The sequence below is a fragment of the Magallana gigas genome, chromosome 1, assembly GCF_963853765.1.
Source record: "Magallana gigas chromosome 1, xbMagGiga1.1, whole genome shotgun sequence".
In the NCBI taxonomy this organism is placed as follows: Eukaryota; Metazoa; Mollusca; class Bivalvia; order Ostreida; family Ostreidae; genus Magallana; species Magallana gigas.
Genome location: NC_088853.1, coordinates 19,312,413 through 19,329,763, shown reverse-complemented (window position 1 = coordinate 19,329,763; position 17,351 = coordinate 19,312,413). Strand labels below are relative to the sequence as shown.

The 17,351-nt window shown below is 36.1% G+C and overlaps 2 protein-coding genes and 1 long non-coding RNA gene across 4 annotated transcripts in view; 2 read left to right on the top strand and 1 right to left on the bottom strand.

The window, feature by feature from the left end:
• Positions 1-17,351, top strand: part of LOC105339984 (uncharacterized) — a 311,465-nt gene that overhangs the window by 289,353 nt on the left and 4,761 nt on the right. Inside the window, exon 18 of one of the 2 annotated variants that reach the window (XM_066087550.1) lies at positions 16,363-16,420. In XM_066087550.1, coding sequence (XP_065943622.1) covers positions 16,363-16,374 — 12 coding nt within the window. In that variant the 3' untranslated portion in view covers positions 16,375-16,420. Of the gene's footprint in view, positions 1-16,362; positions 16,931-17,351 lie in introns of those variants that run through there. The other variant, XM_066087542.1, reaches the window with a different exon arrangement.
• LOC136275577 (uncharacterized) lies at positions 1,924-2,965 on the bottom strand. The gene is made up of 2 exons (XR_010714171.1): positions 2,696-2,965; positions 1,924-2,254 (listed from the first exon to the last, which is right to left on the bottom strand). It is a non-coding gene; the product is annotated as an uncharacterized lncRNA (long non-coding RNA).
• Positions 3,411-16,930, top strand: LOC136276213 (beta-hexosaminidase-like). The gene is made up of 15 exons (XM_066087554.1): positions 3,411-3,819; positions 4,150-4,881; positions 6,073-6,313; positions 6,524-6,773; positions 7,612-7,752; positions 7,957-8,003; positions 8,102-8,791; positions 10,704-11,125; positions 11,768-12,200; positions 12,462-12,672; positions 13,134-13,218; positions 14,164-14,401; positions 14,841-15,093; positions 15,520-15,660; positions 16,020-16,930. Exons 1-15 carry the CDS (start codon positions 3,460-3,462, stop codon positions 16,165-16,167), a joined length of 4,392 nt encoding a protein of 1,463 aa, XP_065943626.1. The 5' UTR covers positions 3,411-3,459; the 3' UTR covers positions 16,168-16,930.

The window sequence follows — 17,351 nt, the reverse complement described above, 5'->3', positions numbered from 1 at the left end:
CCATGTATTTGTATTTTATTATAATTTTGAACATAAATATATTTATCCATAATTTATAATATTCAAACAAGACCATTCCTGCATTATTCCACGCACATTCCCATGACATAAATAACCTCTATCTGCTCGAAATTGAACCACCTGAGCCTTTTATCTTTGATACAGTAAAACATCACAAAACAAATAGGTATATTGTATATTGCACTCTGCCACTTTTGTGACTTTATTATTTAACCACATTTGATTTGAAATAGGGGTGGAGGTGGTTTAAGGATCGCTTTGAAAATGTTCAATGCTTAGCTATCGGCGTCCTGAAAGAAAGAGAGTACCTATGCTCTCACAATTTTACCGCGAAATAAATTCATTGTTTACATACGGCGACGTATTGATTTTGTGTCCATGCATGAAGATGCTGTATAACTTTGACAATGCCGCAGGAACGATAACTCTCGCGAACTTAACAGAAAATTTCAATATACATAATTTTTTTTAAGAAATCTTAAAATTCTTATAGTTCTTGTTTTAGGCAAATGACTAGCGTTATTAATTTCAATTGGCATTGTATCATTTTATGTTTGCTATTTATGAGAAGACATATCGATAAAAAAAAAAATACTGATCATTTCACGTTATTTATTTTAAAGTTTTCAAATTATCATTTCATTTTTATGATACATTATACCTTTGTAGAGAGAACAGTGCATTTTTGTTTATCAGACATATTTCTTTAAAAGAAGTAAAACCCCAATATGTATATTAGTTATTTATTTAATATTGTAAATGAGAGAATGTGTAAAGTCTATTGAAAATCTTAGTTCTGAGATAGATTCCTCAAAGAGGGGAAAGCAAAATGGCGTCAATATGCCATTGACGCGCAATGTGTCAACTCATATATTCATGTTTCGGAACATGTTTTGGAGCAATAATATTTTAATCAACATGTATTGGAACAATGCTCAGTAATAATCAACATGACTTTACTTGTGGATAACTGTGATTCTCTAAGAACAAAATATTTTCTTCCATTTCAGTATGTGTTGCTGCAATCCAACAGGATGACCTAAACTATATAGGAGAAAATCTGGACGTCAAAATATCAGTCCACAATGACTTAAGAAAAACAGACTTGGCCAAACACAGATTTGGCCTCACTTTGAAAAACACCGGAAGTAAAACAATTCGCTCAGACAACTGGGCCATATACTTCTGCAGCTTCTTCGCAATAGAACCAGGTAACCTTGTGTCTCCTGCAGGCTACGTTCTGCCGAACTACAATGTCAAATTCAACCACATTGATGGTTGCTTGTTCAGCATGGCGCCAACTCCGGATTTCCTTGATATTCCTGCATACGGTTCCCGCTTCGTTGAGTTTTTTTGGTCAATGGTGGGCCGTGGCGAGGACGGACGTTCTCCCGAATCGGTACGTCGCTGCCCCCTCTCTTACGCCCGTCAATATCAAATCGACGGCGACCGGTAAGAAATTTGTGACTGAGTTTAAAACTGTGGACCAATGGAAGCGATACCTAGTGGACCAGTATAACCCTTTCACAGCGCAAGATCGCTTCAGACGATACAAAGTTAGGAATTTTAACACTCACACCAAGCTCGTCATCCCTACGCCCAAAGAGATTGACGTCACCTCTGAAAAGTCTATCAACATAAAGAATAAGAATGTTGTGTGCACCCAAGATGCAAACCAAGGCTGTTTACTTTTGAAAGGTAAGGTTTAACAATTTTTTTTTTGGAAACATATAGTTGTACACATTGACCACCCTTCACGGTAACTAATTTACTGCTCTTTTGCAGGACAGATTGTTTCCTTTACCTATGTTTTAGTAGGTAGACAATAAAAGAAATAGATAAAGCAAATTGTCACGACAGCCGTCGTGTGTCTAACCAGTCAAGCAATGAGAACAACAATAGGTATTTACAATCTTTATCTATATATAAAATCAATAAATTTACAAATATACACATTCACACACACACAAAATATTAACAAAAAAAAAATGTTTCTAATATCTGATTCGTCAATGTCCTATGGTGGTATATTGGACAGCAGTGTCCCTCCAGTGTTCCTCCAATGTGTCCTCCTTCGGTACCACGTCCTAAGATGACGGCTTCCGTCCACCGGCTTCCAGCGTAGTAAGTGAATACTCGAAGGAGGTTACACGGGTGGTAAGATGTTCAATACCGGAACACTGGTGACTATGGCCGAATCATCACTGGGACATTGCTGGAGCCTTGCTGGAACCTTTTAATTATATATAAATAACAATATTTTCAATTAAACGTTTCACTTTCATAATATACTTATTTACCTAATTACCGCAATCACACCGAACAATACTCGCTGTGAAAAATCGTTAAGTGTATCAGACCTCTTAACGTATCAAACACAGTCACAGTTAAGCGTATAAGACCTCTTAACATGCAATAAAGTTAAGTGTATAAGACCCCTTAACATCACAAAACAGTCAATGTATGACCAATAACGCCGTATAAGACTACGAAATAGAAACTCACAAATAAACTAGCAAACCACGCTTGTCACACAAACGCACCATAACTCTACGGTAAATAAACAAGTATGTAAAACGTTAACACGAAAATACTATCGAACACGTATAAGAACAGTTACCTAAAGTCTTAAATATTACAAACAAGACTAAAGTATAAGGAAAAACGAACTTACCCCTAATGGAGATGGTTACCGTAAAGAATACACTTAGCTATACATCGTGTTACTACTGCAGTGCGTGCTAATGGACCCCGGCTAACTGACCAAAACCATGGGTATTTATAGCATCATAGTAAACAAATAGAACAGTCCGAGTATAGTCCAATATTGACCAATACCTAAATTGATAAAATTGAGGCACCAAAAAGGATATGAACATAGAATAAAAATCAGAGGTACCCTATAGGAAAATAGTAAGAATGAATAAATCTATTGATTGTGACACAAATGACGTTACGTCATATTGCAACAATTACTGCCAATATGTCCTGTAAACTGTGAAGGGGTTCATTGTTTCTTTATGGTACATATCTTTTGCATAAGGTTGATAACTCTAGTTATTATGAATTACTGTCAAGATTTATGATACAGATTTTGATAATGTTGAAGTTGCTTCCTTAACGTACATGTATGCTAAAATTTTGGTGAGAAAATTTAAATAGCTAAAGGAATATAATGATGATTATTTAAATAAAACCATATTGGCCAGTGACGTACGATGTAATTATACTACTTTTGTAATTATACAATGATGGCGTCATATCAATACATCGTATGTTACCAGTCATGTGGAAGGAACTATACTTTACAGTCAATAATTAGTATTCATTTTTATTTAAATACATCAAATGGTTTTTATTGTATAGAAGCTTGGGTTATCTTATACAATCAACAATGATGTTACGCAGATTCAAGAACAAAACGGCATAAGGGTATGGATGAATTCTTCTCTTGGTATAAACAAAGGTCTTTATCATCTCTACACCGACTCAACCAAAGAGACGGTCACTGTGATTGGCCAATCTCCCGTCGCTATTTATCACGGCATCCAATCACTTCTAAGCTTAGTGTCGGGATTGCCTGACAACGACAGTGTCCTGGATGTTAGAATTGAAGACGAGCCTCGGTTTGAACACAGAGGCATGCATGTTGATGTATCAAGGAACTTTCGAACAAAAGAGGATCTACTGAGACTGATGGAAGCTATGTTGATGTATAAGATGAACAAACTTCATCTACATCTTACTGATGATGAAGGCTGGCGATTAGAAATTCCTGGTATTCCAGAATTAACAGAGGTATAACATCCAATTTTGCATATTTTCTACAGCTTCATTATTACGCAGTTGCATTTCTTCTCAAACTTTGCAAATACTTGATATGTGAAATGTCTTTTCATTAAATTTTGTGTTTGACTTTATCTCTGTAGAAGTGTTCCGTTCTATGAAAAAAAATATCTGAACTGTGACTTCCGGGAATTTTTTCTTTTATCAATAATTAGCATCGCCTTATAAGATTTTTATGGGGTTGATGTTATTCGTTTATTTTTATTTTTAATAATTACTGGTATAATTTTTTGAAGATGTCAAGAATAAACTTGGAGATTAAACTGTAAAAATTTCACGTAGATTGGAAGTAAAAGATGCCACAATCCTGATGAGACAAAGTGTTTAGTTCCCCAGCTCGGATCGGGCGGCGACCAAACAACCTCCGGTTCCGGCTTTTTCACAGTCGCAGATTTCCAGGAAATTTTAGACGAAGCATCAAAACGTTTTATCGACGTCAAACCGGAAGTAGACATACCAGGTCATTCTCGCGCTGCGATCAAATCCATGGAAGTAAGATACAAGAATTACGAGACAAGCGACCCAACACGCGCAAATCAATACAGACTTGTGGACCCGGATGATACCAGTGAATACCAGTCAGTGCAGATGTTCGATGACAATGCAATAAATCCTTGTATCGAAACCACATACGCGTTCGTGGAGAAAGTGATCTCGGAGATCAAGAAAATGTACGAGGGACACCAAACTCTCAAGTTCTTCCACTTTGGTGGAGACGAAGTGCCCGAATTAGCGTTGGTCAATTCAACAAAGTGTCAGCAGTTTACGAAGGATAATCACTTTTACAATACGACACACGAATTGAAGGAGTACTTCGTCTTACGTGTGTCCAATATAACCAACAGACTAGGACTAGATCTGGCTGGCTGGGAAGACGGTTTACTACAAGAAGGAGGGGTGCCTTTTGAACGGACAGAGTTACCTAATTCTGCAGTGTACGGAAACGCATGGCAGAACATTTGGAAATGGGGTGCTGGAAGACGAGCATACGGCTTAGCGAACAGTGGATATAAGGTATGTATAAGGTATGATATCATTTGAAATATAATGAAACGAATTTTCAAAGCAATGACCAGTTCTTGTGGACACAATGCCCTAAGGCTTGTAAATGTACTGTTTTAAAACACGTTTTTTTAAAAGGGGGGGGGGCTTAGTTTATAACATTTTTTCAAATATTAAATCCATTAATCACCCATCTTTATAACACTCAAACTAATTAGGTGATATCGGTAACTTTGAACCAATAACTAATTATTTGCTTAAAAGAATAAAGTATTGTAAAAAAGGTAAGTAAAGTCAAATTAAATATTGAATCTATTAAACGGCACCTTATAATAAATAATAGTAACCGAGATTGTGGCAGTTGTTTTTGGCACTATGGTTACAGAACTATTTAATGTAGAAACACAGGAAATTCGGGTTAGACAGTCTTTCAACTCAAATGTTTAAGTACAGCTGCTACAGAACTTCAGATACCCCGCAAGAATCTAGAAATATGCCATGTTGTCAGCTCTTTACCTAACAATGAAAGATTCGAAGAAAAAAAAAATGAAAGCTGCCGCTTGGCTAAGAGTAACTGGAATATAGAATGTTGGGGGAAATATATGATTAACATAACAGAAAAATGATAGGGACTTGTTTGATATTAATATATTTTTTTTGTATTTAATCGGGACTTGAGTTTTAGGATTGAAAAATAAAATCTAGAATTAAAAAAATAGGTCAATATATAATTTTTTTTTACTAGAATATGTTTTTATTAAAGTATTTCTTTATTGAGCTTGGGCACGTTTCTCCTATAGAGGTATGTAACGCTAAACGGAACAAATCCTCTTTCCAGTAAAAAAAAAAAAATACCGCAGATACGGGATTTCGACACTTTTTTCATTTCTCCTCTTGTTTTATTACGGTAATGTTTTTATTTAAGTCAGATGTTTTAATGTTTTGAAATACATCTAGAAAATACTGCATTTGCGGGACTGTTCTTATTACTGAAAAGAGGAATAGTTCCCGTAGAGCGTAATCATTATTCTTTCCTCCATAGCGGAACTGTGCAAAACCTGTTTAATGATGATTCTTTGTAACTGAGTTTAGTATTCGTTGGTATTTGATATAAAAACAATTCTAGAAAAAATATTAAGTCTGTAAGAAAGAAAAAATATAAGAATATGTTTTATCTATATATTTTTTTTAAAATTACTTAAGGTGGTTCTTTCCCATGCCACGCATCTGTTTTTCGATCAACCACAAGAACCCGATCCCGAGGAGCCTGGCCTCTATTGGGCTACTCGCTTTACCGACGCCATGAAAGCTTTTCACTTCCTGCCAGATAGACTTTATGACAACATCGCAGAGAAAAGATCGGTAGAGCAGCTCACAAAATCAGAAGCGTGTGAGGAAAATATGGAGAATTGTCCTCCCTTAGTAAACAAAAACAACATTATTGGTATGTGAGACATTCTATGTTTTAAGACAAATAATATTCTCACAAAAAATAAAAAAGAAGACACAGACAAAACAAGTTTCTCTTTAAAAAAATTCTACAGTATGAATTAGAAAAACAATACTTGGACAAAAACAATTAAGAAAATGAAAAAAACCAAACAACCTTAACTTAAAAAATCAAATTGATTTTTTTTTAAAATCCGTATTCTAGGTCTCCAGGGTCAAGCATGGGGAGAAACATTTATGACGTCAGAAATATTTGTCTCAATGGTCTTCCCAAGAATTCTTTCCTTGGCTGAACGAGCGTGGCACAAAGCATCATGGGAAGATATGGAGCAACCCGGAAGAGGTGTGGCAGCGCTAGAAGATTGGGAGTCGTTCGCAAACACAGTCGGTCATAAAGAGTTCAAGAGACTAAGACAGTTAGGAATTAACTACAGGATGGCACCACCCGGTGCTATGTAAGTCGTTCTAGAAATGTTTTCTTGGGTTTCTACATTTAGCTTTTCTTTCATATCGCTTGCGTTGTATACTGAATACGTTAAAAGGTAATTGTAACATTATCATAATCGTGGTTTTTTTTTTTTTAATTTAAAAGTCACAAACAAACAGACAATCAAGCAAACCCTTAATAAAACATTACAAAATACAAAAAAATGTATGTCTGCATCATCCAACCAACTAATATCAGTTAAAACTGATGCGGAGAAAGTGTATTAGAATAATCATCAAACCAACTACATGTAATAACTTGTTCAAACGGGAGTCAGTACTAGCTTCAAGATAGTTAATTTTCGTGACCTGCTGAGATCATGTTGTCATTGACAGCTGCTGTAAAAAAAAAACCACACACATCTTGCAATTTGCTCATTATAGATTTATTTTTCAAATAAAAAATGTGATTGAAAATCATTGGTGATGGTCAACAGACTTGAAATTAACGAGGAAACGGGTTAAGAGGCATAAAATCAAGAAAAATGGGCTAGTCCCATTATTTAGGGTGCAAGAGTCGTAAAGTCTTATACAAGTAACAAAAACGATAGAGATTTTGTGATACATTATTAAAGCTAGTAAGTTTTTGATCGTAACAATATATGTCTGGTAAAACTCAATGTCACACCCATTTATGTCGTAATTACAGATTTTATTCATTCATTGAAAGTGTGTGTGTGTGTGTGGGGGGGGGGGGGGGGTCTGGTTCATCGTATCATTTAAAAGAAATCAAACAGAAGACATACTCGTTACTCGTAACGAGATTGTATCTAGTTTAATAAAATTTTCTTTTTCTCTTTTTTAAAGCGTTGAGAACGGATACCTCAGAGTAAACACGGAATTTCCAGGACATTCGGTGCAATACAGCAGGGATGACGGTGTCACGTTGTTTGATATCCCGCATGAGTGGTTTCTCCGAGACAAGCAACCTTTCCTCGTGCGATCTTGGTAATATTGCCTAATTGTGTCTTTGTTGATTAAGTTAATTCACAGTTTGCTTCATTTTGGTAAATTTTATGAATGTTGCGGTCACTATGCCACCAATTTATAGTTTCGAAAAAGCCTTTTGAAAATCACGGTTTCAGTCATTTCACAGATTTTTGTGAAGCTAATGAATGTTTCTTTTCTGTTATTTTTTTTTTCGAACTACAGTCTTTTAGACGAAACCAGATGTAGTAGAACAATCAAGTTTTACCCAGGTATGTTCATCAATCACACAACTTCTTTCTTTCCTTTGGTATTTAATGACTATAAAAAAAGCATCTTCACTCAAAATGTGTTAATTTATTTTTTGAAGATGAACCTGCGCCAATATCGGAGCAGCGTCTAGTAGATTACATTTCCGAAAATGTCGAGACGAGATATGAGGTGATAAGTAACCTAATCAACGAGTGGCAAAACTTCAGCGCAAGAATATCTCTATACAACAAAGGAGAGAGGGACCTGTCTTATGGAAACTGGGAGATATATTTTAACTCTATCCGACTTATCCAACCTAATGACTATCCTTACCCGTCTGGATATTTACTCCCAGAATGCAACATGACTGTACATCACGTAAGCGGAAGTCTGTTCAAACTGACGCCGACGGACTATTTCCGTCTCAATCAAAAGAGGGGTCTGTCTTGCACGATCATCTGCAAGTATTGGCAATCCGCCATTACTGACTCCATGCCAAACTGGTATGTCGCGGCAGACGCAATGAGACCGAAAAATCTTACTTTTACCGAAGGCGAGGATTTGAATTATGTAGCGTCCTTTGTTAGACGGGAACAGTACATTCGATATCCTACTGATGGGTGGAAGCCATTTACAGCGGAAGAAAGGTTCGATAGAAATCAGGCGATGACGGTTTCCGGGATGCCCGAGAAACGGATAATACCAACTCCTGTCGAAAATTTACTGCAATCGCAATCCGTGACCATTGACTCATCTTGGGTGATTGTAAATTTGACGGACTATATTAGTGAAATTCAGTTGATTTCTGGTAAGCGATTTTTATCCATTAGTCGTTGATTTAAAAAAACATAAACAAATGCTGGATACATACCTGAACAATTATTAGAAACATCTCTCTTTTAAGTCAAATTTGGTCTTTATATCTTTGGTACTAGTTTGATTTAATTACTGCTGGACAAATAAGAAGTTAATATTTCGGGCTATATGATTAAACGAAAAAAAAGTACCGTAAAACCCTAGTCACGTGACCAGAAATCACCAGCAGTTAACGGCGTATGAAGCAAACATGGAATTTATCGGGCAACAGTTGCCATTTCATCGGCCTTTGTCTCGGCCGTTATCGACCTCTTTTTTCCTCGGCCGACCAATTGTATGTCCGTCGGGTAAGGTTATAATTGTTTTCCGGCAGTGGCCGATTTCTTGTTGAAACAGTCGGGGAATGTGTCTATCGAGCAACACTCGAACATAGTCCGACCATAGGCCGACAGTTTTTATGTCTGTCATCGGTCAGTCGACATTTAGGCATTTGGATTTGTTTCTTAAATGTCGGCCAACAAACATCGATTGACGGCCGAAAATAGACCTAGGGTCGACTGGTCTTTAAGATGGGTTGAAGAACGATCGACCGTATACGGATTACGTTAAACTTCTACCGTCTATCGATCGATAATCAACAGCCAGGCAACGACGCCATGCTGCAGACCTTCTTCGTCTAAGAATTAAAGCAATGCCAACGTGGTTTACTATAGCATTGAATGATTTATTTTTGACGTCGTCGTGTCAATAACTGCCGTCAGGTGAGCAGACAAATTGAATAACGCGCGTTAGCGCGTTATGATAATTTGTCTGCTCACCTGACGGCAGTTATTGACACGACGACGTCAAAAATAAATCATTTAATGCTTATATTTACATTCCCTTACTGAAGAAATCAATTGTTTACTTATATAAATCGATATAAAGTGCAGATCACGGAGGGAGTGAATAAGTAACAGCAAGAACAGCTGTTTTGTAAAACCGGTTTAAACTGGTTTTCACATAGATTGTTGAGATGAGATCGACGAGCATGAAAATATAATCCATGATAAATAACTCTTGAAATGTTGCTTTTAACAATAAAGTCAACTTTTTGTTGAATAATTATAAAACATGATGTTTTGACAACATTCATGAAATACATTTTTTAACCGATTACATAGAAATCACTGTTTGAGAACTACTTATGTAAATTACTCGTAAATTCATACGCAGTGAATAGGTGTTGCATTTAGAGGCATTTAAACATCACGGAATTCAATGGAAAAACACAGTCGAATGTAAATATAAGTGGGTATTCAGTAATTGAAAAATTGTTTATGTTTTCGACCAACTATAAAAATCAAACTGTAGCTCAACGATTTAAGATAAAGAGACGATTCACCGACTAATAAATATTCAAACTTTTGAAGATATTGGTGTTACTAGAAATTACTGTGGAATCATTTAAATTCGTGGAGGCCAATTTTCGTGGATCATGACTTTTTTGCTATTTTGAGGGGGTGTAATTTCGTGGATGGGTCGGTTACTGTTTCAGTAACACAGATAACTCTTTATAAATTTGTTTTCGTTGAGGATTTAAATTCGAGGGGGAGGGCTACCCACGAATACCACGAAAATTGAGCCACCACGAATTTTAATAATTTTAATGATTTCACAGTAATGGGACCGCTCTGCGTCTTACGATACCGGTGTCGGGCAATCATGTTTCTTCAGCCGACGATACGAAGTAAATATCGACGTTAATGTGACCTTGACATAATCGTACACGTGTGCAAATTCACAGGCAAATATATTTTCTACCGCAAAGTTAAACCGTTCACAGTTTTTATGTGCTATTATTACAATATATGATATCTGAAACAGATATAACTAGTTAAATAAGTTTTAACGTTCTTCTTCAGATTTGCTGACAATACAAGTGGCAGCCGCGAAACCAGCTTCAAAATACATAGAAATAATCACGGACAATAGCATGACTGTCCTCAATAACCAGGAAACACAGGACGAAGCATACATAATCAGTATCAACCCAACCAATATCGCTATTACTGTAAGGAAACCTTGCGGGGTATTCTACGCCTACCAAAGTCTACGTAGCTTATTCACCACTAACAAAGCTTTACCCGTCGGTGACATCAGAGACCAGCCTCGTTTTCAATACAGAGGAATGCATGTTGATGTCGGGAGAAACTTCCACACTAAAGAGGAAATCTTGAAAATTCTCGACGCGATGGCCATGTATAAGTTGAATAAGTTTCATTTTCATTTGACGGAGGACGAAGGCTGGAGACTAGAGATTCCCGGACTTCCTGAACTAACAGAGGTGAGCACACTTAGAATAGAACCGTTTTAAGAAGAATTTGAACTTTCGGCGGGAAGTTATTATCTAGTTTGCCCATCAAAACAAGCGGTCAAACAGAGATCCCCATTAATATTCATAGACTGTCAAAACTGTTGCTCTGCTTCGTGAACCTGACGCTGTTTCAGCGAAATATACATCACTGGATAAAGTCAGACGAGTGTCATTGCATTCAGTGTATGCATATTTATTAGCCAGTGTTTGTACAGTTATCCATGTGTAGACCCCGCCTTCATCAAATCGGAGTTTATCACGTACTGCCCAAAGTCCTATCTCTTGTTGAAACGGCTCTAAAAGTATACGCTGTCTTATTATTATTCTTTTGAATTGTTGGGCACCAAAACTGTGTGGCAACCTTGGCTTTGAATTTATGTTTTCAGAGAAGTAGTTGTAGCTCACTGTTAAAATGTTCACTTTTCAGAAAAAGTCATCTATCGACAAAATGTTGTCTTCTTGAATAAACATCGACTTGACTATTAATTGTGAGGTCCATGATATACACGCCATACATTGTAATATTATCATTAACGATTTAAGGATAAGCAAAAACAATTTTTAAATGAAAAAAGAAATATGTATATATTATATCAGTTGTGTTCTCTTTAGGTGGGATCGAACCGATGTCACGACCCAATGGAAGAAGAATGCCTTCTCCCACAGTTAGGCTCAGGGTCCAATGGCTGTAAACTTGGCTGTGGGTTCTACACGGTCGAAGACTACAAAGAAATCCTGAGATATGCGAACGCTCGCCATATTGAAGTCATACCGGAAATCGATATGCCCGGTCACTGCCGCGCAGGCATCAAAGCCATGGAGGCTAGATACAGGAAGTACATGAATTATGGGAATGAAACTGCTGCTCGTGAATTTCTCTTGACTGACTTCGCTGACAAAACTCAGTATCTGTCTGTTCAGATGTTTACGGACAATGCCATCAACATCTGTATGGACTCCTCCAAAGTCTTCATACGTTACATCATACGGGCTATTAAGAAGATGCATGCAGATATACAGCCATTGAAGGTGTACCATTTTGGAGGTATATACCAAATTTGTAACAGTGACTCTCAAACGGGTTTGCAGATTTGATTTTATGAAAAAAAAAAGATTTTTTACGCTACACGATTCGTTGATAATACATGTAGTATTCTTAGTTCTGATATTTCTCCCATGTACGTATAACATATCCGTACTTTCCGTAAACTCTCCGTGATTTAACTGTTTATATCACAACATTCAAATGGAAACCTTTGTAGCAATTTTTATTTTTAATTTGTAAAACACTATTTCTGTTAATCAGGTGACGAGATAGCTGGAGCGTGGAAGGACTCACCAGAATGTCAGACCTATGTGGCAAACTCAGCATTAAAGGATGTGGGTGAATTAAAGAAGTATTTCGCCCATTTAATGACCCAGTTAACAAATGGCGAGGCGCTGGTTGTAGCGGCCTGGGGCGATGGGTTGAAGGAAGGACTGACTCCATTTAATCGATCCGAGTTCCCTGGTCAAAGGTAATGAACTTAAAGACCTTTTGTCTTAACAAGCAAAAACAATACATTGCTACACATGCTATTGTCACCCACGTGATTTTAACGTTTATTTCATAGGGAATTCACATGAAAAAATCCACGTGAATTGTTGCACTAAAAAATGAACTTCATGTTAACTTTATTTTAATGAAACTTTACGTGAAATCCACACAAGGCTTGTTTCACGTGAATTTCACCTGAGACAAAAAAGGCTATGTATTTAAACATTTCTATGTATTTAACTTTAAGATAAGGTACATGAATTAGTTTAAAAAAAACAACAGTTATTTTACTCAAAATTCAAATGCTTTTTTGTCAGGTTCAAATGTTTGATTTAGCACTGTTCCAAGAGAAAATGATGGAATTTCGAGCACTAAGAAATAAATTGTTTTGTCTATAATAGATATACATTGATTCTTAATTTAAACATTGGAATATTTTAGAGATGTGATCGCCTATAATTGGGAGAACGTCTGGGAGTGGGGCCAAGGAGACAAGGCGTATAAACTGGCTAATGCTGGATATAAGGTAAAATGCTGGCTATAGGGTAAGGATGGGATTACACAGACTAAAGTATGGCTAATGCTGGCTATGAGGTAAGGGCGGGGATACACAGACTTAAGTCTGGCCAATGATGAATATAAGGTAAGGACGGGGATACACAGACTAAAGTTTGGCTAATGCTCGCTATAAAGTAAGTACAGGGATACGCAGACTAAAGTTTGGCTAATGCTGACTATATAGCCAGGATTGGGATAGGCAGACTAAAGTTTTGCTAATTCTGGCTATATGGTAAGGACGGGTGTACATAGACTTAAGTTTGGCTAATGCTGACTATCATGTTAGGATGGGGATACACAGACTAAAGTTTGGCTAATGCTGAATATAAGATAAGGATGCGGATACACAGACTAAAGTTTGGCTAATGCTGAATATAAGATAAGGATGGGGATACACAGACTAAAGTTTGGCTAATGCTGAATATAAGATAAGGATGGGGATACACAGACTAAAGTTTGGCTAATGATGAATATAAGGTAAGGACGGGGATACACATATTAAAGTTTGGCTAATGCTGGCTATATGGTAAGTACAAGGATACACAGATTACAGTATGGCTCACAGTTTCAGGCACACCCTTTAACGCATTATTTGTCTGAATTGCATATGCAATTTTGCCTCACGTCAATTTTACTTGACACTTAAACATTGATATTCACATTAAATAACACCAAGTCTTAAAGATTTCGTTATACCTAGAAAATATCAAATTCTAACATGATATTTCGAATCAAGTACATATTATTTGGATTATCTCCCATGATCTACATGTAGCGCAACATGTTTGTTTGTTTTTTTTTCAGATGAAATTCACAATTGAGAGTGAATTTCGCATCTTTGCCCATTAAATTTGCGTGAGACGTAATTGATTACATGTACATATAACGTTTTGAAAATGCGTTTTTATTGCAGGTGGTGCTCGGTCATGCCACCCACCTCTATTTTGACCATCCTTACGAACCGGATCCGGAAGAGCGTGGATTCTACTGGGCGACTCGGTTCACTGACACTCGGAAGGTCTTCGGCTATGTACCTAGTGATATATACAAAAACGCCGATATTGCGGGAAACGGACAACCATTAACACATGATCAGATATGTACAAACAACGGAACGTGCCTACAGTTGGAAAGGCCGGAGAATATTATTGGTAAAATGGTTCTTTCTATCATATATCACTGCTATATGGGATTTTCAGCATAAATCTAATATTTCTTTTTACACCTGAATTCTTTATTCTTTTGAACAGGTAATCTTATCATATTTAGTTGAATCTTGTTTAAAAATATGCGATGTATTCTTCCTGATTTAAGTTATTACATGTCTTAAAATTTCAAAGATTCAAATTAAGAATAATAATAATTTTGTATGCTAAGCTCTATGCATACAAACTTTGCTTCTGTCATGTTGTAAATTTTGTATTTACACCCATCCAGTGAATTCAAAATTTAAAACATGGCACTTTATAACCAACCTTGTCAATATTTCCCAAAGAGAAGGAGAAGAATCATCGAATCTGTTAGTTGTTAGAATTTGTTTGTAATCTTTTTATATGCATATAAGATATGTTCTAATCATTTATTCAAAAGGCATGCAAGGACATATTTGGACAGAGACAGTTCGGACGACAGACCAGCTGCAGGAAATGGTGTTCCCTCGCCTGATTGCCCTGGCGGAGAGGGCGTGGCACAGGTCAGCGTGGGAGGACGAGGAAAATAAGAGTCAGAGGGTTGCCCAAACCAATGAGGAGTGGACCTCGTTTGCTAAAGCATTGGTGAATAAAGAGTTGGATCGACTGGAAAAAATGGGAATCAAGTACAACGTTCCTAAGCCTGGAGGAAGGTCAGTCGTTATCCGCCACATACCTCTCTCTCTCTCTCTCTCTCTCTCTCTCTCTCTCTCTCTCTCTCTCTCTCTCTCTCTCTCTCTCTCTCTCAGTAAATGACTGATTGTGTTGTTATGGGATATCTTCTTCAAACTTTATGTTATAAGGGAATTAGTAAAATTTTATATTTTTAAATGAGTTAACTTGGTACCAAATAAAACCGCTTTGAAATTTTTTTTTAAAGTGCGTAATTTGTTCAAAGTGCGTTGCCACAAAGGTTCTTCTGGCAATAAATGCATATCGTTTTAACAGAATTAAGACTCAGTGGCGGATTCCAAGATGCAATGCCTCAGCAATTCACACACAACTCTGATCAACTCTTCATTTTTACATATTTTCATTTTTTTTTTAATAGCCTTATAATAATCAAATTTTATAAACAGGCTGAATAATCTCAAAGTAGAGGTCAACACCGCGCTTCCCGGTTTAAATATTCAGTATACGGAAAAGGGGAGGTCTAATTGGCGTGACGTCACTTCCGATACCAAAATTTTGCCGGGAACAGATATAGAATTGAGGACTACGTAAGTATCTTTACAACACGGTTTTAGTTTAACGGTGCCTTAAAATGCAAAATTGCAAACAAAAATGGCTTTTATAGTTAACAACAAAAAAAGTTTAGTAATGGTTTCTATAATGAATTTCCTTGAAATTTGTAAAAGACTGTGTATTTTATTAACATATTCGATATCTTTTGTCATAAAATACGGATTAACAGAACGGTACAGGTGAAATCGTAATTATTAAAATCAACTTGTGAAAAAATCAACAAAATTTTCTAAAATCATTTAATATTTTATCCTGGAAAGCTTTTGATTATTTATGCTATCAATATATATATGTTGAACACGATTTACATCCAACAATTTTTTTTTTAAAACAGGTCTAAAAGTGGGCGTGTGCGCAGCTTTGGTCGTACGCCTGTTACTCTACGATCACCGCAATTAACTTCCGCTTCCAACCGGAAGTATCACGGCGTAATTCATATTATCATTACTTTAACTTCACTGGTTTGTATGTTGTATGTGTGATCATTGCTTGGACTAAAAACCTTACATGTAAAACCTGAATGTTTTTTTTAAATTATTTAAGTTTTTTTGTTTTTACTTTTTTTGCATACAATACTTTGATACATTTGATACTTTTTATAAAAAATGTTGTACACAAGTAATTTTAGTTCGTTTGATATAATAAGAGGTAATATGTTTTTTGATTGAATATTCCAGAAACCCACATGATTATGCAGCTTTCGAACATGATCTTATGATTTAGTTTTCCCAGTTTGTAAGTGTGTTTTGCACTGGTTTACATGTTCTGTTATTATACATATTTCATGGAATATGGTAACCCTTCCCTCATGCATACTATGCACGGGTAATGCTTTTCTTCCTTATTGTGTTTTTATATGTATTGTTAGTTGGGTTTTTTTTTTGCAGCTCAACTTTATTCAATCTTTTAAACTTTTTACAGGGCATAGAATTTTCATTTAGTATGTATATACCTTATATAGTTTAAGCAGAGATGATAATCTGATTTACAATGATAGAAAATAATAATAGTCTTACATGTATTTTAGTTCTTACAGGAATGTGCTATTATCATGTTCGTCATTATGAGTTTTATCATGTTAACATGATCATCAACATTATGTCAATCAACATACGCATTATCATGACATTATGATCATTACAAGTGTAGCATCACACAATGAACATCATAAAATGATGTTCACAATCATCAATGTATCTATGTCATCATCAAAAGAGTATTAAATAAAACCAAACGCAATCTCAATTCTTGTATCGTCTGATAATATAAGGTTTGGACTCGTTTGATATTGCATTCAGTGAGTTGGGGTTTTTTGGTGAGATGAAAATCATTTAGCTAAATAATGCAAATGATTAAACATTGAACCAAGTTTGAGTGAGCGAGTGATACTGTAATGAAAAAAATGTATCAACATACGTCTCGTAAAGTGAGGCACCTCGAACAAAGTCATTCGCAGATCTTGGCGAGAGGAGATGAGTCCTTTCTAATATATTTCATTTTATCAAATAAAATATACAACATGACTACTTGTTTCTAGTCATTTTGTATATTTTATTTGATAAAATGAAATATATCAGAAAGGACAGATGGAAGGAGGGGGAGTTGGGGTTGCGGGCTATTTCCTGAAAATTAAAGTTTATGAAAACTAGCAAATAGATTCACTGAA

Excerpts from the sequence above, each read along its gene's own strand:
- LOC136276213 (XM_066087554.1), top strand. The coding sequence starts at position 3,460 with ATGAATTCTTCTCTTGGTATAAACAAAGGTCTTTATCATCTCTACACC. Across the intron at positions 8,004-8,101 it reads AACAATCAAGTTTTACCCAG|ATGAACCTGCGCCAATATCG; the intron begins GTATGTTCATCA and ends TATTTTTTGAAG. Across the intron at positions 12,673-13,133 it reads TCCGAGTTCCCTGGTCAAAG|AGATGTGATCGCCTATAATT; the intron begins GTAATGAACTTA and ends GGAATATTTTAG.